The 23,250-nt window shown below is 51.7% G+C and overlaps 1 protein-coding gene across 3 annotated transcripts in view; it reads left to right on the plus strand.

Annotated features, from left to right (window-relative positions):
• ANKRD11 (ankyrin repeat domain containing 11) overlaps positions 1-23,250 on the plus strand; it is a 133,575-nt gene that overhangs the window by 106,861 nt on the left and 3,464 nt on the right. For all 3 annotated transcript variants that reach the window (XM_050311249.1, XM_050311250.1, XM_050311251.1), the window contains 6 exons: positions 440-578; positions 10,741-10,911; positions 12,009-12,212; positions 14,163-14,305; positions 14,996-15,143; positions 15,898-22,625. In XM_050311249.1, coding sequence (XP_050167206.1) covers positions 440-578; positions 10,741-10,911; positions 12,009-12,212; positions 14,163-14,305; positions 14,996-15,143; positions 15,898-22,625 — 7,533 coding nt within the window. The remainder of the gene's footprint in view (positions 1-439; positions 579-10,740; positions 10,912-12,008; positions 12,213-14,162; positions 14,306-14,995; positions 15,144-15,897; positions 22,626-23,250) is intronic.

The following is a 23,250-nucleotide window of genomic DNA, read 5'->3' on the forward strand; positions in this document are numbered from 1 at the left end:
AAATCTCTCCCTGCTTCCAAGCAATTGCCAGCATTTCTGCTTCACCTTAAAATCCAAACTAACCCGAATAAACAAGACCGGTACAAAGCAGGATGTGGGTTGTTTTGTCATGTTGTTGTGTTCAGAAATCCTCAGGTTCCCCGATCCCAGCTTGCCTTCCCTCCATACTCACAGCCAGGTATATCCCCAGCCTCACACAACGTGTTGGCTCCATTTTTTACATGAATTGGTTGGGATTTGGCACCACACAGCAGTCTTGGTTGGCCTTTAGCTTGTTAGAGCTTTTTATCTTGGTAGAGGCTGCATTGGCAAACCCTGATGCTGGAAATCCACAATATAAAGGAAGGAGGTGCTGTGTGAGGCCAGTGTGAGATATTGGGGGGTCAGGTGAATGCAGTCTGGGGAAGGCAGTTGTTAATCTGGTCTCTTCTCTTTCCAGGATAAAGATAAAGTTTCTCTTACCAAGACTCCAAAGTTGGACCGGAGCGATGGCGGCAAAGAGGTGAAAGAGCGAGCGACCAAACGCAAGTTGCCTTTCACTGTTGGAACAAATGGAGATCAAAAAGACTCGGATACAGGTACCGAGATGCCATATTCCACCCTCAAAATGTGAGTGTTGAGGCTGGTGGGGAGCACACAGGATCCAGGGTACAGGCGATCCATACGGTAGTGTTGTATCAAGTTTCCTGCTTTTTTTTTTTGTGTGGAGGAAGAGGGTGTGGACAAGGGTTGGATAACTGCTGTGTGCACATCTGGAGCTCAGTGGGTTAAAACCCTTCTTGGTGCTGTTTCTAGGTGGACCAGGCAGTGGCTGTGTGAGGAGACATCCTTCCTTCAGCTGTTGTGTGTTGTTCCTGTTTCTTACTATCCTGGTTCAGGAACTGTAGCTGGGACAAGCCATGGAGCTGGGCCTGCTCATGAGAACTTTGAAAATAAGCAAATAAAGCTGAGTACTGTTTAAAAGAAAACCAACAAATAAAATCTGGTCAAGCAGGTCAATCTCGTGGCAGAAGAGTGGCTGGTACACAAGCATCCTGCCTACCGTGGCCTCACACAGATGTTGAAGGATTTGTCGTGTTGGATTTATGAGGAGTTGAGAAGAGCTGTCACAAAGCTTGGATGTGGAGAAAATAGTGTTGGTTGGTTGTAAGGGGATGGGCTGTGGATTTCTGGGCAGAGATTTGTGTGGGTCCTTCCTGTCCATTCCTAGGAGATCTGTATTTGGAAATAGTTTTGGTCAGGTAAAATGGTTGTGCAAACAGATAAAAAGCTAAAAGCTGGGAATGTGCTTTAAAATGCTACAAAGGCTGTGTTTGGTTGCCCTCCGGTGTGGGAGGTGATCTGACATGGGATGTGTCTCCTATGGTTCAGGAATCGGGAAAGCAGATTTGGAAGGGCCAGGAGTGCCACTGGGGAGGGCTGTTTGTGGATGAGCACACGCCGTGACATGTCCTGAGGTTGGCCTGGTGCTGCCATGGGTTTGTGTTGCTGAACTCCCTGTCTGGAGAGAAAGTTTCAAAAAATTAATTAATTCAGTTAAACGTGATGGCTGTTCGCAGGGATGAAGTTTTGGGGTGCTGTGGTGTCTCACTTGGGGTGTCATCTTTGAAGGGGAGGTGTCCAGGACGAGGCAAAGCTGATTAACCAGAGCCAGAGCTTCTGCTTTTTGTCAAGGGTGTTTCTGCCACGTTCAATACTTGGTTGAGAATTGAAGGCCAAACTGGCTGCAGGACTGTCTGACCCTCGTGACAGCTGAGACGTCACAGCAGCCCTCTGCCAGCTCGCTCACCGCGGCCCCCAGCAGCAGGGATCTGCTTTTCCGAGGGCTCTGGCCTCTCTCTGGCTGCAGAGATGTTGGAAATGTTTCTGCTGGCAGCAGCGAGAAGGAAACCAAGTGAAAAAAAAGAGCAGAGAGCTGCTGGGGAGAGGCTGTGACTGCTGGGGAGGAACAGCAGCCTGTGAGACCCCCCCAGCCCGGGGACTCCTGCGTTACCCCTCTGCTTTCTGCAGCTGTGTGACTCTTATCTCCGGACGTGTCTTCCCCTTCCTCTCCAGAGCTTGTCCTTCCTGGGGAAGCAGATGAGCTGAGGGGGCAGCAGCAGCACATCTCCCACAGGAGACCTGTATAGGGTTGTGGCACTCACAGACCCATTGAAAGACAAACTGGGCTTTCACAAAATCTGGGAAGGTGCAGGGAAGGTGTAAGAGACTCTCAACAACCTGTTTGGTGGGGACTGGAGAGGAAGTGACTCAGCTGCTGGGTTGGAGATAACCAGCAGGGAGCTGCAGATCAACGTGCAGAGTCAGACTGATGCTTAGCAGGAGCCTGTTCCTCCTCTTTGAGATCATCTACTCCAGGAATCTGATGCTGGAGATGGGAAAAGGCTTAGTGGAGATAGGAAAAGACTTCCTGGCACCTTGCTCTCCTCTTGCACCACCCCATTGTGACAGTGGGGTGTTTCATACCCGTCTGTTCCTTGGCCTGGCTTGAGGTAGAGGCAGGTGGAGACGTGTTTGTGGGTGCACAGACATTGCACATTCCGGGGTTGGAGGGGTCCCCTCGAGCCTGTGCTGGTGCCACCAGTGGCACTTGGCTGAGGACACACATGAGGCTGTGCACACTGAAGTGTGTGTGCTGTGCAGGACAGGCTTTTGTGTGGAACAAAGGGACTACCATGTGCCCACCCCACATTCCCAGAGGAGGGAGAGGCTGCTGCTGCTTGTTCTGCTCCTCAGCTTTGATCCCAGATTGCACCATCTCTCTGGCTGACCCTGGGTGGTTTATGTAACGTGGTCATGCTTCCTGGGCCTGTTCTCTGTGTGTTCTGTGTGTGTGTGTGTGAGGGGGGGTGCAGGGATATTCCACAGCCACGTGGAATTCAGCTGGAAGGACGTGGGAGTTGGGAGCTAGCACAACTCTCTCTTTGCCTCTAGTGGGATATTTTTTCCCCTCTTTAAATGTTTAAACAATGGCATGGATCCTCATCCTGATGTGTGGCAGTGACTCATTTTCCTTAGCACGGTGTATGTTGCTGTTTTCCCGGATAGCTCTGGCTCTCTGGGGTCGAGAAACATCAGAGGTGGATTTGTCTGCCGTGGAAGGGCAGCAAAACCCATCCTGGCCAGGTGAGGGGCAGCAGCCAGTGGTGCAGGGCAGTTTGAGGGCAGGTGTTAGGAAGAAATTCTGTTCCTGTGAGGGTGATGAGGCCCTGGCACAGGTTGCCCAGAGAAACTGTGGCTGCTCCATCTCTGGAAGTGTTCAAGGCCAGGTTGGACAGGGCTTGGAGCAACCTGGTGTAGTAGAAGGTGTCTGTGCCCATGGCAGAGGGTGGAATGAGATGAGCTTTAAGGTCCCTTCCCACCCAAACCTTTCCATGATTCTGTGATGTGGGCCCTAGAGGCACTGCTGGCCAGCACTGCTCTAAGCGTATGGTTTGGGTATGGTTGGTTCAGTGCTAAATGTTTTAAAATAATCTCCTTCAAAATGGTTTCTAGAGCAACAATTCTGGCTCTTGGGTTCCTCAGAGTTAACTAAATAAACTGTCTTTAGGAAAAAAAAATGGCATCAAGCCTTGAGCCTCCAGACTGTGCATGTTACAGCTCCAGCACTGTGTGAGCAGCATCTCTGTGCCTCAGACTTCTCCTCCTTCCTTCTCCTTCCCTCGTGCAGCATCTCCCCACATCCACAGGCGCTGCCGGGAGCCTACGTGCTGCCTGGCAGCCACCAAACGAGTACAGCCAGCTCTTCTCCCAGCAATTCCAGCAGCTTGGGAGGTTTCCTGCGGCTCCTCATCCCTGTGCCGCACCGAGGGGGGTTTAGGCTTTAAAATAAATTAATATTTGATAATTGTGGTATTAGAAGCACACAGAGCGGACAGCAGGGAGAGAGGGCAGTCCTGCTGGGAAGGCACCTGTGGGGAGGTGGCGGGAGAGGTGGGCACGGGCGGCTGGCGCAGCAGTGCCGGCGCTGAGCCACGGCTGAGTCATGGGCTGACTCAACGGCACCAGACTGCCGGCGTGGGGCCGGCGCTCCCCACCTCCCCCGGGCTCCCGAGGGGACGGATTCGCACCAACAGGTCCCTTAATGCAGAGTGGGACAGGTAATGCTGCTTGGGGAGCAGCTGTGAGATGCACAGAGTGCAGAATTCCTTATGCCCACTCCTCCTCCTGCGCGTGGTTTCCTTAGCTGGATGTCCTGCTGTCAGTTGAGTCCCTTGGCTCGAGGTGCAGCTGTGGTTTCCAGGCCTTTAGTCATCAGCAGGGAGAGTTGGGGCTCAGTACAAATCTGAGTACACTGAGTTAATTTTGGCTTCCAGCAGCTCTCCTTGGGAGCTGGGAAGGCCTGAGCAAGGCTGGGTCAAAGCTGGTGGTCTGCAGCAGTGATAGGTGCCCTGCCCCCTCCTTGTGTGCCCAGCTCCCTCCCTGTGTGTCCAGCTCCCTCCCTGGGTGCTTTTGGGAAAAGAAGGGAGAGACAAACCCCCACCAGCCCTCCAAGCTACTCTGTCCACACTGACCTTCCCTGGCTCTGAGATCTCTCCAGGAGCCCAGGGCTGAACTGGGGGCTTGTGGCCCGGGAGGTGCCGGGTGGACAAGGGCCAGTTGTGAGTATGGTTGGCAGGAGCTGGCCTTGGAACCTCAAACTCCTCTCTAATCCCCGAGGTTGTTACGTGACGCTAATTAGTCGGTTAGAAAATGCTTGATGAATCAGCTGACCCAAACCATCCTCTCCCAGAGCCGGCTGCTGCCTAATGCCCGCAAGTGTTTGGGAACGGGCTCGTTAGTCCCAAGTTGGGAAGGCTGGCAAGGGAATCCGTGAGAAGCAAATTACTGGCTTATTAAAAAGGGCATCTGCATCCCAAAGTGTTATTTGTGCTGTTCTCTGTGCTGGCTGTTCTCTGGTGTTTGCAGCTGGGGGCTCTGAGGGGCTGCGCTGCATCGGGGCTTTCTTTGCTTGTGTAATTTCAATCCTTTAACTAAAATAGTCGAGGAACTGTTCTCACCTAGCAACAGGGAGAGAGTGAATGTCAGAGCTTCTCCCTTCCTAGCTGGGCTCCATAATGCCGGTACAGTGTGGAGAGCCTGGCACACACCAGCCTTCAGATCACCCTGAGAAACTCCCCGTGCGCAGCAGCCATCTGGGAAGGGCTGCGCAGAAAACCAGGTCGTTTTATGATGGGAGCTGCCATAAATCTCCCTCCTCCCCCCTCGTCACCTCCTTAACATGCAGAGGGAGAGGTTGCAGTGTGCTGTGTCTCTGTGAACCAAAAATCTATCAATGATGGCTTTTTCCTTAATACAAGAGCTTTTATCAGCGCTGTCTGCAGAGTGTCCTGGCCCAGCTCCGGGAGGGGGAGGGCTGGCCATAGCCTTCCTCCCCCGTCCTCCCTCCTCCAGTTCTTTCTATTTCGTGGGAAATGAACAGTCTGAACCTGAAAATTGGTCTCTCTCAGAGTTATTCTTGTTTAACATGGGGATTGTTTTTTCTGATGAAGCCTCTGGGCTCCTCTTGCAGCAGTTTGGGAGCCAGTGGTCACTAGGGAAGAGCTGCTTTTACCCATTTAGGCACAATTGTGGGGTCTAGCCTACAGGTGTAGGGAGGACACCTGGATCACAGCATTAAACCTCTCTAGTCAAATTATGTTTTGAAATACTGCAGCCAGTGGGGAGCTTCCTGAGGAGCCAGGCTGGGCAGTGGGGATGGTGGGCTCAGCTCCACACAGTGACCTGACGTGGTTATAGAGGGGCTTGTTCCTCCTGCCAGCACCTCTCTCTGTTCCTGCCTCAAAGCCAAGATCTCCACCATCCTTCAGCATTGCAGGATGAGGCTCTGGCTCTGGACCTCCATCTTTCAGGTTAGGAACTAGCTTCCTACTGTACAGGAGTGGCTAAGGGCACCTTCCTCACCCTTCTGCCAAGGCAGACCCTGCTTTTCTTCTCATTTTGCTCATTGCATTCCTTTTTGGCACCTGGTTGATAAACCAGATCACTTCCTGGCTCTGCCCCCAAGTCCATCAGCATGTCCATGACCTCCTGATGCCGAGGTGCCCTCCCAGCACCAACCCTGGCATGCAGCCCCCAGCCCAAGCCGCATTCCTCTGCATTCCGGGGGTCTCTGTGCAGCCCTACTCGCTCTCCTCACTGAGCTCTTCACCACTGGGTGTTCTCTTGGCCTGTCCTGCTGCCCAATCTTGTTTATCCACCTGTACCATGGTGCTGCTTCCCATTCCACGCCACTGCTGCCAGGCTCTTTGCCACCTCCAGCCTTCCCCTCAGCACCACCAGCCTGCATGTCCTTCAGTTCTGGGGTTTCCTGGAGCATTGGGATGTGTTAGGACCATACTGCCCTCAACCTTTCTACTCCTGAGTCACTGGCCCACATTGCAGGTGCCCTGTGAGTACATCCTTGGGCCATGGTGCTAGGCCAGACCTGCTCTTCCCTGCCTTGAGCCAACACGCTCCAAAACGTTTTATGCCCTCCAAGTTCTGCAGCAGGAATGAGTCACTCTTACGCAGGCTGGGCCGGGCTGGGGGGAGCAGAGCCCGCGTGGTCTCAGGGGTGCAGTGCAGTCTCTGTTGCTGTCTGTGCTCCTCTAATTTATTCTTATTGATCTCTTGGTTGTGTGCTTGCTTGGCATGGAAACTGTTGAAAATCCCTGTTTGCCGGTGAGCCGGCACTCGGTGTCTCCATGCCAGAGACGTTCGGCATGAGCTGCTGGTTTGGAAATGGTATTTTTCCTCAGGGTTCCACCTTGCATGCGTGTGTTGTCATGTTGGAGCAGTGGAAACAGATGGTTTTTGCATTACAGGGTTCTCTGCGTGCGTGGGGAGTGAGGAGCCGTGCGGCTCCGACATCCCCATGACCTGCCAGCATCTCGTAGCACAGGCTCGAGAAACCTTGGAGAGGTTTGCCATCATCGCCCTGTTCTCCTTCCTTCCCTGCTTCTCTCCATTTTGGATAGGGCCAGGGTTCAGCCTCTGTCTGCCCTGCACACAGAGCCAGCCTAGCAACACTGAATCCCTCTCAGTCTGCCCTGGGACCCCATGGAGCTGCCAGTGCGCTTCCAGGAGCCCCACATTTGTGCTCCCGTTGCAGCATTGCCCAGAGTCTCATTTGGAGCATGAGAACCACCCGCAGGGAAATGCTCATCAAACCCCTTTGTCCTGGGAATCCGCTCCTGTTCTGCCTTTGCAGCCTCTCAGGCTCCGTGTGATGAAAGGCAGGAGCAGTTCCTGGCTGGGCTCCGCGGCTCTGCTCAGATCCTGCTTTCCCCTTTAAGCCTGCACACGCGGTTCCTGCTGGCGTCAGCATGAGGGAAGAGCCGAGCAGGATCCCCGAATAAAACCAGGGCTGAGGCTGTGCTCAGGAGGTTTGCAGAAGGGCTGAAGCAGCAAACGAGCTGCTTTAAAAATAGCTGCATGGAGGTGTGGCTCATCCCAGGCTCACAGAGCATCCGTGGGCTGCCGTGGTCTTCTGCTGGATTGCATGTGCACAGTCCAGCCACCGCCGCTGCCGATGGGCACTGGGGGCTCCCTGTCTGCTCACCCCCTCGTCCCCTGGGGGTTTGTGCTTGTTAAAGGGGTTTGAATGTGAAATAGGCTTTATTTCTGTCTGCTGAGGTGTTTACCCGCTGTGAGTTTCTCTTCATTCACTCCATGTTCCTGCAAGGTGTTCCAGAAATGCGTTTAATTAGAGGAGAAGGAGCAGCCTGTGGGAGCTGCCGGCACGTGGAGCCGTTGAGTGGAGATCTCTGTGCAGAGGCAGCTTTAAATCAGCTGAAAATCCGATTCTGAGTAAAAGCTGGGCTGAAATAAAACTGACGTGCAGCTCTGTGAGCCTGGGACCAGCCAGGGCTGGGGGAGCCAGCCCAGGGCCCAGGCAGGACCCTGACTCTGCTGAGGATAAGGATGGGAAGCAGCTCTGTCTGGGATGCTGGGAGCAGCTCTGTCTCTATCCTCCTCCTCATGTTTCAGACCCACTTATGGGTCTTGCTTCTGTGGTCCCCCCATGTTGCTGGAGGGTTGTGTCACACAGGGATCCAGGACTGCTGCACTGCCCACACTGGGAGCCATAGAATGCCAGAATCCTGGAATGGTTTGGGTTGGAAGGGACCTTCAAGCTCATGTCGCTCCACCCCCTACCATGGGCAGGGACACCTTGCACTAGACCGGGTGTGATGACCCACACTTAAGTCATCACACTGGGTTGCTCCAAGCGCCATCCAACCTGGCCTTGAACCCTTCCCACCGGGAAGCACGAGCCTGAGTCCTCGGCTGCCTCCGCCAGCCCTCGCTGCCTCACCACAGCGAGTGAGAACACAGCAGTCGCTTTCCAATTTATTTTTATCTTGTTGATCACATGCTTCTTAATGTTAAATGTTCTGTGGAGGAGGAAATTTCTGCAACTGCAGAATGAATAGGAGTTTAGGGGGTTTCGGTTGAACTCGATAATCAATTTTTGCAAATCCCAGGCTCGTGCTGACAACCTGCAGCAGCAAAGGGATATTAATGAAAATGTTCCCATTCTAATTGTGGAAGGAATTGTGCTCCCAGTTGAGGGAGCAGCCCTCTACCTCGTACAGCTCTGGAAATCATGTACTTTAGGGACACTGCCTAGTGTCACCAGCCTTGCAAGGTGTGACCCCTCGAGCACCTGCATGCCTGGCTTTGGGGCATGGCTGGAGGTGACCAAGGCTGAAGAGAAGCCAGGCCTGGCAGAGCAGGATTTAAGCAGCTTGGAGCAGCAGCTTGGAGCCTTAGGAAGAGCAGAGAGGTGCTGCACACATGGGTCAGATGTCCTTGTGCTCAGGGTGAGTTTGCCTGGCAGGACACACCGTGCAGCAACGTGGCTTCTGGAATTGTCTGCGTGAAGTTGTTTTCTTCCCGTAAGCACACTGGGTTTAATTTTATTTTAAGCCATTAAAAAACTGCCCACTTTCCTGTGATCTGATTTCATCTTCCAGCTCTGTTACAGCTGCCAAGATGACCAAAATGTGGCTTCAGAAGAGTAGACTGGGATTCTCCTTCAATGCAGACGTATTTCCAGGGCTTGTATTTCATAGAACCATGGAATGGTTTGGGTGGGAAGGAACCTTAAAGCTCATCCTCCTGCTTTGGGCAGGGACACCTTCCACTAGACCAGGTTGCTCCAAGCCCCATCCAGCCTGGCCTTGAACACTTCCAGGGATGAGGCAGCCACAGCTTCCTGTGCAGTGAGAGCAGGGGTTTGGACAAGGGTGGCTGTGCTCTCTGGCTGAGAGGTTTCCCGGGAGAGTCATTATTTTTCAAAATGTACAGGATCCCAGGAGCAGGGCTCGATGGAAGTCACCTGCTCCAGGTGAGACCTGAGCAGCAGGGGATGGCAGCTCTGCACATGGTGCAGGGAGGAGGTTTCTGTAGCTACCTGTGCCTCAGCCGTGGGAGTGCAGGAGCTGGAGCGGCAGGAATGGAGCCGAAGCAGTGCAGACATCCCCATACGCTGCTGCCCTCGTCTGCTGGAGACTTTCACTCCACTGTAGTTTGGTAAGTGAAGGAAGAAACCTGTGCTGTGGTGCAGAGTCTGGTGGCCGAGCGTGACCCCATCCGCTGGCGGTTCCACCTGACCCACTGGACTTTGCACCGAGGCACAACAGGCTCCGTCCCAGTGACCACGTGCCCGTGACCCACATCGAGTCTGGCAAAGGGGGTTGGATGAGCAGAGCTGGGGCTGCAGGATTGTTATTTTTTATTCCAGTGAGGCTGGTGAGGCCCTGGCACAGGTTGCCCAGAGAAGCTGTGGCTGCCCCATCCTTGGAAGTGTCCAAAGCCAGGTTGGATGGGGCTTGGAGCAACCTGGTCTAGTGGAAAGTGACCTTGCCATACCAGGGGTGGAACAAGATGAGCTTTAATGTCCCTTCCAACCCAAACCATTCCATGGTCATGTGACTCTGGTGTGGCTGTGGCTCTTTGGACCCACTGGAGATGGTGCAGCAGGATTTGACAAATCCTGATGTTAGCAGCAGTTGTGCTTGGTACCTCAGCAGGAGCTGCCTTTGCACCTGGATGATTTAGGAGACCGAGTGTCAGGCTGGAATTCGAGGATGACAAGATAGGCACTTCCTCTGGGATTTCTTCATCCCTTCCTCTGTTTGCCTGGGATTTTTTAGAGGGTTGCAGAAGATGTGACAGCAAGCAGGTGCTCTGTGCCAGGTGGGAGCAGCCACTTTAGGAAGAGAGCACCAGCCTGTTGCTCCCCATATCCATTTGGCTGCAGATTCCTTGGTTTGATGATGATGATGTGGGGGGGGATGATGGCCAGGTTTCTGAGCTGTCAGCCTATGTCTTGCCAGCACTCCTTGTTGATGCTGTTTGTTACCTCCAGTTGAGTCCGTGCTGTGCTGGTGTCAGGCTGCGTAGGCTCCCTCGAGCACCATGGCATGGGATGGAGGCTCTTAAAGCAAGATAGGAGGCACAGCACTGGCAGTGCCCACAGGGAGGACCCACTCCCTTCTTCCTGTGCTACTCTTTGACGGTGGGGGGAGAACTGGAGGCTGTTGGAGGAGCAGGAGTGGAGCATGTCCCGGCTGTACCTACGGCAGTGTGAGCCTGGGTGGCTGCTCCAGGTACCGGTGCTCCCATTTCAGGGGTCCATCCTTCACCACAGGAACATCCTTCACCGCTGCCTTTTTGGTTTGTGAGATGTGGGACATGGTTTTCAGTCCCGGTGACATTCATGGCTTGTGTTCCTGTGTCCTTGTCCCACAGAGAAGCAGGGTCCCGAGCGGAAGAGGATTAAAAAGGAGCCCGCCACCAGGAAGCCTGGCTTGCTCTTCGGCATGGGCCTCTCGGGGATCCGGGCAGGGTACCCCCTCTCCGAGCGCCAGCAAGTCGCTCTCCTCATGCAGATGACAGCAGAAGAGTCTGCAAACAGCCCAGGTGAGACCTGGAGGAGGGGTTTGCTCTGAGGTGGGAGGGGACAGGTGGGACCTGCATCCCAAATGCCTAGTCTTCCCAGTTCCCGGGGCCACCAGGAGGTTCAGGTGGCTGAGCTGCCACCTCCAGCGTGGTTCAAGGAGGCTGGTTTGCTGCTCCGTGGGGTCTCACCCGTCCCACAGGGCTCTGCAGGTGACTCCAGCCATGGTGTCACTGGGATTTGCACGTGGCTGTGGTGGCCCTTCCTTCCAGTGTCAGGCAGTAGCAGCAAGTGTCCCACGAGCTGAATCCAGGCTACTACCAAGCCTACCCTGGATGCTCAACTAGAGTTTTCATTCCATGGGAACCTCCTCCACATCAGTTCCATGTTTCCCACTGGCCTCTCAGCTGTCTCAGTAAAGGAGGATTGTGAATAAAGACAAAACATCATCCTCTGTATGTTTTTTAATGTTTCTTCTTGTGGAGGGGTAGGAGATGTGTAACCACTGCAGCTGTAACTCGAGATGTGGAGCAGCTGGAATGTGTTTACCACGGATTTTGTATTTTAGTAATTTTTATCTGTTGCAAACATGACCCCCCCAGGGTTTTTGGGGGACTGTGTCACATCTGCATCCTACACACAACACCGCAGCTTTTAGCCACATATTTTGTTGTTTTTAACCAATCTTGCTGCTGATGTTGCTGGTATTTGGGAAAACTAAAAGGGAAAAAGCTGCAGAGTGTTCACTGCATTCCAGTGTTCTCCCAGGAAATGCGCAGTCTCCTCCCAAGGCCATCAGACCTCACATGTGCTTGGTAAAAGGCCACTTCCCTTGGGAATTGAGGTTTGAGGGTAAGGAGCTTCATTGTTGCTCCCAAATCACGGGATTGTCCACAGCATTTGCCAGGACTCCAGTGGGCTCTGGCAGCCTGTGATTCCCATCTCCGTTGGACACACACAGGCTGCTCTGTTCACATCCACTTTGAAGGCTGGGTTGCCTCTTGCTGCCTTGTGGGGAATATTTAGGGAAGAGACGAGATGAAGCACGGTGCATGAGCTCCCTCTAAAGGTTTAGGAACTCCTTGGAATTGCGGTTCCTGACTCTGCTTCTCTCCCGCAGTTGACACAACACCAAAGCATCCCTCTCAGTCTACAGTTTGTCAGAAGGGAACTCCCAACTCTGCCTCCAAAACCAAAGATAAAGTAAATAAGAGAAATGAGCGAGGAGAGACTCGGCTGCATCGCGCCGCCATCCGAGGAGATGCCCGGCGCATCAAGGAGCTCATCATCGAGGGTGCAGATGTCAATGTGAAGGACTTTGCAGGTAACCAGCCTGGGAATCCCAACCTCTTCCCACCTGGTTGCATGTTCCACCTCCGAGAATGACTCCCACCACACAAAGTAGTTTATAACATGGTGTTGCTCCCTCAAGGAGGGGATTAGCCAAAAATAATGATTTCTCTCTTTGGGGAGGAAGGTCTTGTTGCTCTTTAAGAAACAACCAAACAACAAAAAAACACACAAAAACCTCCTGGCTGGGCAGGATCCAGAGCAATCCCTGGGCCTGCCATGGCTTCACACACTGAAACTGTGTACGGGCCCCTCTGGTCCATTTCCTTTGCTCTTCCATGTAGGTGCTGTCTTGGAAGTCTGGAGGGGAATTTGCCAAGGGAGATGTGCTGGCTTAGCTCTTTCTTTTCTTAAAATAGAAGAAATGATGTGCACAGAAACACTTCTAAGAGTGGGTTTGTGATGTCCTCACTCTGGAGTTGGGGGGTCGATGCCTGCAGATTTCTGGGAGTTGCTTTTAAGGACTGAATGTGGGGGTGCTGCTAATGGAGGGTGAATGTGAAGGGCAAGGTCAGATCCCACCAGGTGCTTGAATTAGAGGAGGTGGTGACTGTCCTGAGCCTGGTAGAACCACCTCCGCCTCCTCCTCCTCCTCCTCAGCAGTGCTGCCAAGCTCCTGCTTAGGGTGGTGGGATGACATGGGAACAACCCTGAGTCCTGCAGGGAGAAGGCAGCAATGAGATGATGATGAAGGTGCTGTTCATGCACCCCCGTGCTGATGGTGGGGCTGGATCAGCCTTTCTTCAGCACGTCCAAGAACTTGACTTTGCTCTTTGCTGTTCTCTTTGCACGATTTTAGGGCTATAAATAGATATGGCTGTTCCTCCTCCTGTATGATTAATCCCAGTGCCAGACTGAAGTATCAGTTGTGATTAATTCTGGGCACAGGTGCCCCTTCCGAAGGCTCCAAGTGAAGGTAACGGAACGCGCTCCCACGGCGCTATCAGCAAAACACCGGAGCAGCTGCGCTGGGAAACTTCAAAACAGGCTCTGCTTAAAAATAGTCTGTTTGAACACGATAAAATATTTTGTTCTGTGTTCTTCAGAGGTTTGTTTAAGAACTGGAGTCGCCGTTACTGTGGAGACCTGCTGTTTGGTTCCCCCCCTGAGCCGGTGTTCAGGCCTGGCTGTGTGCTTAGAGAGCATAGAAAATATTTGTGAGGGCTGTGTGGGGCCAGTTTCAGATCCTTGTCTGCAGTTCAGAGCTCAGGCCCAGTCTGGGCACCAGTGTTTCCCTTACAGAGGAGTTGGAACCTAAAGCCAAACCTTAAATGGTGCTTAAAAGAAGGCTGGAGAGAGACTTTTCACAAGGGCATGTAGTGCGAGGAGAAGGGTGAATGTTCTTAAGCTGAAGGAGTGCAGGGTTAGATGGGATACTTGGAAGAAATTGTTCTCTGTGAGGATAGTGAGGTCTTGGCACAAGTTGCCCAGAGAAGCTGTGGCTGCCCCATCCCTGGAAGTGTCCAAGGCCAGGTTCGACAGGACTTGGAGCAACCTGGTCTAGTGGAAAGTGTCCCTGCCCTTGACCACGATTCCTCCCAACCCAAACCATCCCATGATTCTACAAAGAGGAAAGGATTTGAGACCTGTCTTTCACATGACAGCAGCAATTCTCTTCACTTCTTACATAAAACTTTCCCTTTCCACCTCCTGGGGCCGTGTCCGCTGTGGCAGATGCTCTGCCTGTAGCACATGGCGTGACCAGAGGGAAATGTGGGATTGATTCTGAGTTCCTGGCTAGAGTAGCAGGGCAGAGCTGCAGGTTCCTTCCTCCAGGGGCATCCGGACAAACACGGCCAACTTGGCCTTCAGAGCAACACACCCTGTCCACAGCGGTACCTGCAGCCTCTGTGCCTGGAGGTGACTCTCCCGGTCTGTCTGTCTCTATGAAGGTGTTGTGTGCTGAGTGTCCCTTTCCCTGCAGGCTGGACGGCGCTGCACGAGGCGTGTAACCGGGGCTACTACGACGTGGCGAAGCAGTTGCTCGCGGCGGGCGCTGAGGTCAACACCAAGGGGCTGGACGACGACACCCCCCTGCACGACGCAGCCAACAACGGGCACTTCAAGGTTGGGTGTTGCTGGATTTCACTGCTGGGCTTTTAGGGAGTCGTTTGTGCTTTGTGCAGACAACTGTGAAAGCACAGGGATTCTGGTTATTTAATTTTCATTTGCTGTTTAGTGGGCAGGAATCTGTGTTCAAGGCCAGGCTGGATGGGGCTTGGAGCAACCTGGTCTGGTGGGAAGTGTCCCTGCCCATGGGATCTTAAAAGTCCCGTCTAACGCAAACCATTCTATGATTCTGTGAATTTCCTTGCCCCAGAGCTGTTGAGTGTTTTACGTGGTGTTCCTCTGCACACAAGATAGTTCATTCTTCTTCAGGAATTGGGAGGAGAACGTGGCCTTGTGTCTTGTTCTTCTTCTTTCCTGCCCAGGTTGGTTCTTAGAATTGCAGAATTATTAAGATTGGAATAGACCTCCAAGATCATCGAGACCAGCCATTAATCCAATGCTGCCATGCCCCACCACTAAACGATGTCCTTAAACACCACATCTGCATGGGTTTTGTACTTCCAGGGACAGTGATTCCACTGCTTCCCTGGGCATGTTGCTGGATTTTTTCTCCTTTTTTATTGCTGACTGTTAGTACCATGAGGCATATCCTGAGGACATTCCTCTTATAGTTTTGTATGAAAGTTCTACAAAATACCAGGAATCAAAACATCATGAGCATCTTCAAGCCCCTGTTTCTCTTTTCAGGTGGTGAAATTGTTGTTACATTATGGAGGGAATCCTCATCAAAGCAACAGGAAGGGCGAGACACCTTTAAAAGTAGCAAATTCTCCCACCATGGTGAATTTGCTCCTGGGGAAGACCACGTACCCCTCCAGCGAGGAGAGCTCAACAGGTGAGACCGACCTGTCTGGGGCTGGGGCAGTGATGTTTGTGGCCTGCAGCTGTCTGTTAGTGGAGAGATGTTGAAGGACAGTGAAGTTTAGATTCTTGTCAGAATATCCGCACTGCTGCTGCCACGGTCCAGAGCCCACCCATAGCTGTAACCCAAATTCAGACAGCATAACCAGCAGCTTTAGCTCCGGGAGCTGTTTGCACTGGGAGCCAACGTTGAGATCCCTTCCCTGGGGTAATCAAGATGCAGGATTGGAAACCAATTGCAGGTAAATGGATTTCTTACCTTTAACACATGGGTAATTACCACGGGGAGGAGGAGGTTTGTGTGTCCACGATGTGTTCCCATCCCTTGGCTGTTCCACCGCTGGTGTTTCAGGTTCTGCTCCCGGGCTGTCCTTGCTAGAGCATGTCCCACCAGTGCCACCATTGTGGGACACTGCAGGTTTTAAATAGAGCTAATCAGAGTTCTTATGGGGAGCCTTGACCTATGCTGTGTGCAGCCACAACCCTGTTACAAAGTTCTTGGGATACACCCAGGCTGTTGCTTTGAGGAGCACGCCATGCAGGTTGGAGCCAGGATGGCTGTACTTTCCTAAAACATATCCCAATCTGGCATTCCAAGCTGTTGTCTGCCAACCTGGCAAAGTCTGGGTGAGGCCAAAGGGTACCAGGATCGTTCTCAATGGTTCGTGTCTGTCATAGACCCCAGAGCCTCTTACAGCCTTTAACACGCTGTTCTTCTCTCTCTACAGAGACCTCAGAAGAGGAGGATGCCCCTTCCTTCGCTCCCTCCAGCTCCGTTGATGGCAATAACACAGACTCAGAGTTTGAGAAGGGTTTGAAGCACAAACCCAAGGCCCAGGAGCCCCCTAAAACCATCACACCAGTGAAGGATGAGTATGAATTCGATGAGGATGATGAGCAGGACCGAGTCCCACCGGTCGATGACAAACATTTGCTGAAAAAGGATTACAGGAAAGAGACTAAAGCAAACAGTTTCATTTCCATACCCAAAATGGAAGTGAAAACTTATACTAAAAATAACACAATTACACCAAAGAAAGCTGCCCACCGCATCCTGTCGGACAGCTCGGACGAGGAGGAGACCAGCGTGGCCGTGGGGACGGGGGAGAAGCTGCGCCTTTCGACCCACTCGATCTTGCCCAGCAGCAAGATCCGGGAGCCCGCCAGCACCAAGGCACCGAAGGAGAAAAGCAAAGTAAAAAAGAAGCGGAAGAAGGAGACGAAAAACAAAGAGGTTCGGTTTGGCAAAAAAAATGACAAGTTTTGTTCCTCTGAATCAGAGAGTGAAAACGTGGAGAGTGAGGAGGATGATAGAGACTCTCTCCAGAGCTCTAGCTGTGTAAAGGACTCGAGGCTAGTGCTAAAGGAATCCTCCTTGTTTAACTCTCTGTCTGCCTCATCGACCTCTTCTCATGGGAGTTTAGCATCCCAGAAACATAACCCCAATCTTACAGAACAGCACTCCAAGCACTGGAGGACGGACAATTGGAAAACCATATCTTCTCCAGCTTGGTCAGATGTCAGTTCCTTATCGGACTCCACCAGGACGAGGCTGACAAGCGAGTCAGACTATTCGTCCGAGGACTCGAGCTTAGAGTCACTAAAGCCAGTCAGGAAGAAACCAGAGCACAAAAAGAAAAACACCCCCCACAACACTGTTTCTGAGAAAAAGAATTCATTCCATAGCAATGTGGATGGAGCAATTCCAAAGCTGGACAAGGAGGGGAAGGTTGTTAAAAAGCATAAAACAAAACACAAACATAAAAACAAGGAGAAGGGACAGTGTCCCATCAGCCAAGACATTAAAATAATCAAAACATTTTCTTTTGAGTTTGAGGACTCTAAACAAAAGCCTGAGAAAGGCTTGATAGTAGAGACAGAAAATCCAGTCGAAAACAAGTTGAAAGTGTTAAAGCATGAGCGGGAACATGGTAAGAAGGAGGAAAAGCTCCCCAAAGGTAAAGTGGAGGAGAAGGAGTGGTTGTTTAAAGATGAGACTGGAAAATCCTCAAAAGAGGAGAAATCATTAAGAAAAATCAAAGATGGTAGTAAAGACCTGAGCAAATCCTTCAGAGAAGGATTGAGTAAATCAGAAAAAGAGAAACCTGTCAAGGAGAAATCTCCCAAGGAGGAGAAACCAAGAATACACAAGGAAGAGAGAAAGAAGAAGTCAAAGGACAAGCAGTCCAAATCTGAAAAAAAGAATGAGCTGAAGGAGGAGAAAGTTTCTAAACTAGAGAAAGAAAAATCCTTCAAGGAGGAGAAAGAAAAATGCAAAAAAGAAAAACTTTACAGGGATGAGTCTGGGTTTGATGAGTTTAATAACAAAACCCAATTTGCCGAAAGCGAGGACACAAAGTTCAGCCTTTCGGATGATCAGCAGGAGAGGTGGTTTTCAGACTTGTCCTCTGATTCATCCTTTGATTTCAAGGGTGAAGACAGCTGGGATTCTCCAGTAACAGATTTCAGGGAGATTAAAAATGACACCGTGGCAAAACTAATCATAGAACCTGTGAAAGAGGAAATTAAAGACAAGAAAAAGGAAAATAAAACAAAGGAGAAGAAGGATTACAACGAGAAGCGGAATGAAAAGGACACTTTTCTAAAGAAAAAGGAGAGGGACTATGTGGAGAAAAGCTCCGAGAAGAAAAAGGACCAAACAGACAGACACAAAGTTACTCCCAGTTATTTGCCTGAAAAGGATAAGAAAAGGAAGGATTCTGTGGAGACTGTCAAGGAGAGGAAAGAAAAGGATACAGGTGAAACCAACAAAGACAGAAAAGATTCCTCTGATGGCTCCAAAGAGCGAAAAGATTCCAAGACAAAGCAGGAGGAGCCCTATCGAGAGGACTTCAAAGACTACGGCTGTGAAACGTTCTTCAAGGATAAGTCTGACCCTGAATTCAGTGGGAAAACCCTGGAGAGTTGGGAGAGGCACCATTCTGGGAAGGAAAAGGAGAAGAAAGATGCTCCCGATAAAGAAAAAAAAGAAAAGGTGAAGCCAGAAAAATACAAGGAAAAATCCAAAGAAGGCGACAAGGAGAAAAATGAAAAAGTTGCTCCAGAGAAAATTCTGAAGGACAAAGAACTAGAAAAGAGCTTCAAAGAGAAGAAAGAAACTAAGGAGAAGTACAAAGATCTTCACAGCAAAGATAAGGAGAGGAAGAGTTCTTTCGACCAAGTGAAAGAGAAGAAAGAGAAAAACTTCTCCACGGACCGTGAGGATTTCTCCGAGAAGAAGGATGAGAAGAAAGGCAAGGAGAAGAGCTGGTACAGCATTGCTGACATCTTCACGGATGAGAGCGAGGACGAGAGGGATGATTACAGCTTGAGTGGGTTCAAAGTGAGCGACTCTGCTGGGGGCGAGATGCATCGCCTGGACAGTCTGCAGGACAAAGACGACGCGGCTGCCGAGAAGGAGCTGTACCCCGACAAGCACCGCAAGTACTCCTCCGACCGGCAGCACTCGGAGAAGCAGAAGGATAAGGAGTCCAAGGAGAAGAAAAAGGACAAAGGAACATCAGAAGGAGGAAAGGAGAAGAAGGAGAAGAGTTCCTTTGAGAAACACAAAGAGAAGAAAGATAAAGACTCCACCGAGAAGTACAAGGACAGGAAGGACAGAATGTCCATAGATTCCACTCAGGAGAAGAAAAACAAGCAAAAGCTCCCAGAAAAGGTTGAAAAGAAACACGCCAGCGATGACAAGGTGAAAAGCAAACATAAGGAGAAGCCAGATAAAGAGCATTCCAAAGAGAAGAAGTCTTCAAAAGGAGGGGAGTCAGAGAAGAGCCTGCTGGAGAAACTGGAGGAGGAGGCTCTGAATGACTACAGGGATGACTCCAATGACAAGATCAGCGAGATCTCGTCTGACAGCTTCACGGACAGAGGGCAAGAGCCGGGACTGACCAGCCTCTTTGAGTCTTCAAACCTTTCTCTTGCTGATGCCGCTGAAGAAAAGTTTAAGGACTCCCTCCCTTTACCCTGCCTGCAGGACAAACTCAAGGAGAAGGAGAGACACCGACATTCCTCATCTTCCTCAAAGAAAAGTCATGAGAAGGAAAAAGCAAAGAAGGAGAAGACAGAGAAAAAGGAAAAAACAGAAGAATTCAAGGACTCCAGCAGCAGAAAGGATTCCACTCATTACGAAAAAGATTTCTCTGTGGATGGGGAGGCTTTTGGCTCTTCCTACAACATGAAAGCAGAGGCTGATGAGGAACCAGAGAAGAGCATTGATTACTTGTTTTCTGAAAAGAAAGATAAAAATGATTCTGAAAGAGAGTTGTCAAAGAAGGCAGAAAAAGAAAAGACTTACGGTTCCAGCACCATCAGCGCAGCTAAAGAGAAAAAGAAGCGGGATAAACACAAGGAAAAATGGAAGGAGGAAAAGGAAAAGCATAGAGACAAACATGCAGATGGTTTCTTTAAACATCACAAAGATGAGCCAAAGTCAACACTGAAAGACAAGGACGGGCCTCAAGTTTCCACCTTTAAAGATAAATCCAAGGAGGACAACCTCAAATTCGGTGAAACCAAACTGAAGGAGAAGCTCAAGGAGAACCAAGACAAAGAAAAATCAGACTCTATAAAAATAAGCAATGGGAATGAGAAAATTACCATTTCCAAAGACAGTGGCAAGAAGGAGGCCAGGCCAAGGGAGAAACTTCTGGGAGATGGTGATCTGATGATGACCAGCTTTGAGAGGATGCTGAGCCAGAAAGACCTGGAGATCGAGGAACGCCACAAAAGGCACAAAGAGAGAATGAAGCAAATGGAGAAAATGCGGCACAGGTCCGGAGACCCCAAGTTAAAGGATAAGCTTAAGAGCTCAGAAGATGTGCGCAAGAGGAGTCTGGATCTGTCCACAAAGAAGCCGCTGTCACTGGATACTCAGCTCAAGGACAAGAAACTCAAAGAGCTGGGTCCGCTGACTCCTATACTGTCACCAGAAAACAAGGCACAGCCTGCTGTGGGGACAGACTCCAAGGACTGGATCACGGGTCCTCAGCTGAAGGAGATCCTCCCAGCGTCTCCCAGGCCGGATCAGAACCGGCCGACGGGCGTCCCAACCCCGGCATCCGTTGTGTCTTGCCCGAGCTACGAGGAGGTAATGCAGACGCCCAGGACTCCGTCATGCAGCAACGAGGACTACACGGACCTGATGTTCGAGTGCGCGGACTCACAGCACTCCCTGCCCATCTCCACCATGTCCATGAACGCCTGCTCCCCATCCTTCTTTGACAGATACACCAACGTTCCCAGTGGGCTCCCCGAGAACCCGAGTCAGACCCCGACTCGCACCATTCCCTCCACAAACCTCTATCGTTCCATCTCGGTGGACATCAGAAGGGCGCCTGAAGAAGAATTCAGTGTCGGAGACAAGTTTTTCAGACAGCAAAGTGTCCCGGCAACATCAAATTATGACTCTCCAGTGCAGCATTTAATGGAGGAGAAAGTTCCCCTTCCTTCTGTTCCTGCTGAGAAGTTCCAGTGTTTATCTCCCGGGTATTACTCCCCAGATTATGGAGTTTCCTCACCCAAAGTGGAAGCTTTGCACTGCGCACCGGGAGCTGTCAGCGGGGTTGCCCAGTCGCCTGAAAGTGTTTTCTCGGGTTTACAAGCAAAATCCTCCCCTTCGCACAGAGATGAGTTGTTGGCTCCTTCGGTGGAAAGTGCTCTTCCCCCCGACCTTGGCATGCCTTTGGACACCACGGAGGAGCAGCAAGCCACCGCCTCCATCATGCCACCAGAATCCACCTACCTACCACCCATCGAAGAAAACCATTTCAGTTCGGGTGTGCCAGAACAAAACAACATAGACTGGGATAACCCTCCTTCCCGAAACCCGGACACCACCATTCCCCCTAGCCTGATGAGTACCCCCACAGAGCACCCTGTGCCCTGGTCCATGGGCTCTGAGCTTCTGATGAAATCTCCCCAGAGGTTTTCCGAGTCCCCTAAACCTCCGCTCTGTTCCCTAGAGCCGATTCATCCCACGCCGGTAGCCTTCATTCCCACAGAGACTTCCTACCCTGTTTCTCCCATCTCTTACCCTCTGTCAGTGTCTGAACCACGGCTGGAGGAAGTCAAGGAGGATGCTGAGGAAGCAGTTCCTGGAGAGATAGCGAATGCTGAAGAGCAAGCTCCTTACATGTCTCCTACTAGGTTAGACACCTTCTTCAATAACTGCAAACCTCTTCCAGAAGAAGCACCGGAGATCCCTCCAGAGCCCCCATGTGTGCCAGCAGAACCTCAGGCCGAAGTCGTCACTGCACCAGAAAACAACTATCTGGAAAACAATAACGCAGCACCTGCTAATACGGAAGAGGCGGTGACGTGGCCTGATCCCTTCACCAACACTGAGGATGACTTGGACCTTGGCCCCTTCTCGCTCCCAGAGCTGCCGCTCCAGCCTAAGGATGTTGCGGAAACAGAGATGACCGAGGCAGAGGCGGTGGAGGAAAGCCCAGCAGCAGCTTCAGAGCCAAGCACTGGGATCATCAAAGCCAGCACGTCCGTGATAGCATCCAGCGAGCCAGAGGAGCCACCGGCCAGCCAGGCAGCGGCCACCCTGCCCGTGGACACAGAGCCACCAGCAGAGGAGCAGAAACCAGAAGTGGCTGCGCAAGAAACCACCTCGGAGGCGCTGAATGTGGCTGAGGAGAAAGGAGCGGAGGACTCGGAAGCGCAGGTTTTCCAGCAGACCCCGTCAGAGTCTACACAGGTGGAGAGTAAAGAGGTGGAGGCCGTGCACGAGGAGCTGTCGTCTGCTGGTGGGGTGGCAGAGAGCAGCTCCCAGCCCTGTCCCCCGCCCGTGTCCGGCTCTGAGGGCGTTGTTCCTCAGGACGGTGCTGTGGCCCGTGGCGGGAGCCAGACCCCGTCATCCCAGGCGGACACACCTCCAGGCAATGCTCAACCAGAAGTTGTGGAACCAGTACAAAAACCAGTAGCAGAAACTCCCAAACCACCCAAAATAGAAGAGATTCCTCAGCGGATTACCAGGAACCGGGCTCAGATGCTCGCCAACCAAAACAAGCAGAATGCCGCCTCGGCCGAGAAGGAATTTCCTCCCGTCTCCGCACCCGTCACACGTGCCAAAGGCCGCATCACGGAGGAGGACGATTCCCAGGCTCAGCACCCGCGGAAGCGCCGCTTCCAGCGCTCCAACCAGCAGCTGCAGCAGCAGATCAACACGTCCACCCAGCAGACGAGGGAGATGATCCAGCAAACACTGGCAGCTATTGTGGATGCGATAAAACTGGACGACATCGAACCGTACCACAGCGACAGGTCCAACCCCTACTTCGAGTACCTCCAGATCAGGAAAAAGATCGAGGAGAAGCGGAAAATCCTCTGCTATATTACTCCCCAAGCTCCCCAGTGCTACGCTGAGTATGTCACCTACACAGGCTCCTACCTGTTGGATGGCAAACCTCTAAGCAAGCTCCATATTCCAGTGGTGAGTCACCTTTTCTCTCTAGCATCAGGGACTGTCCCCTCCCTCACTGCTACAGGCACAGCCAAGATTTCCCCCATGTCCTGTGACCACCGTTGCAATGCCAACACGTCCCAGCCGTGGCTTTAACCTGCTTTTATAATATGACACCAAACCTGAGCCTGGATAAGTCCATGGCTGTGTGGTAAATGCAGCCCCTGAGATGCTGCATTTTTGCAGGGAAGACCTTGGACTGTGTTGAGGGACCCGAGATTTGGTCAGGCTTTAGAGCAAAGTTTGTATGAATACACTGGATTTGAAGCTGGAAGGTTAAGCTGCTTTTACAGCAGTGTAGTAACAGGATAATGAACCTGGAACAGAGAAAAAGGCGTGGCCCTTAACTCCTGCCTTCATTTTCCCAAGCTCTGCTATTTGACTTGGCACTGGGGCCAGCATTTCCCTGCTGTGCTGATGAACGGCCTCACTAATACAAGTGCATCAATCACCTTAGTGCTGCAGGCAGTAAATCTGGATCCAGATGGAGGAGAGTCGGTGTGACCGGCCACACCAGACTCTGTTCCCTGTTGTGGGCAGGGAGAAGGACCCCAGGCTGTCAGTTCCTCCTGCAGGGGTGTTGGCTCTAGTCCTG

This window comes from Myiozetetes cayanensis, unplaced genomic scaffold (assembly GCF_022539395.1).
Source record: "Myiozetetes cayanensis isolate MyiCay16 unplaced genomic scaffold, myiCay2020 scf16, whole genome shotgun sequence".
In the NCBI taxonomy this organism is placed as follows: Eukaryota; Metazoa; Chordata; class Aves; order Passeriformes; family Tyrannidae; genus Myiozetetes; species Myiozetetes cayanensis.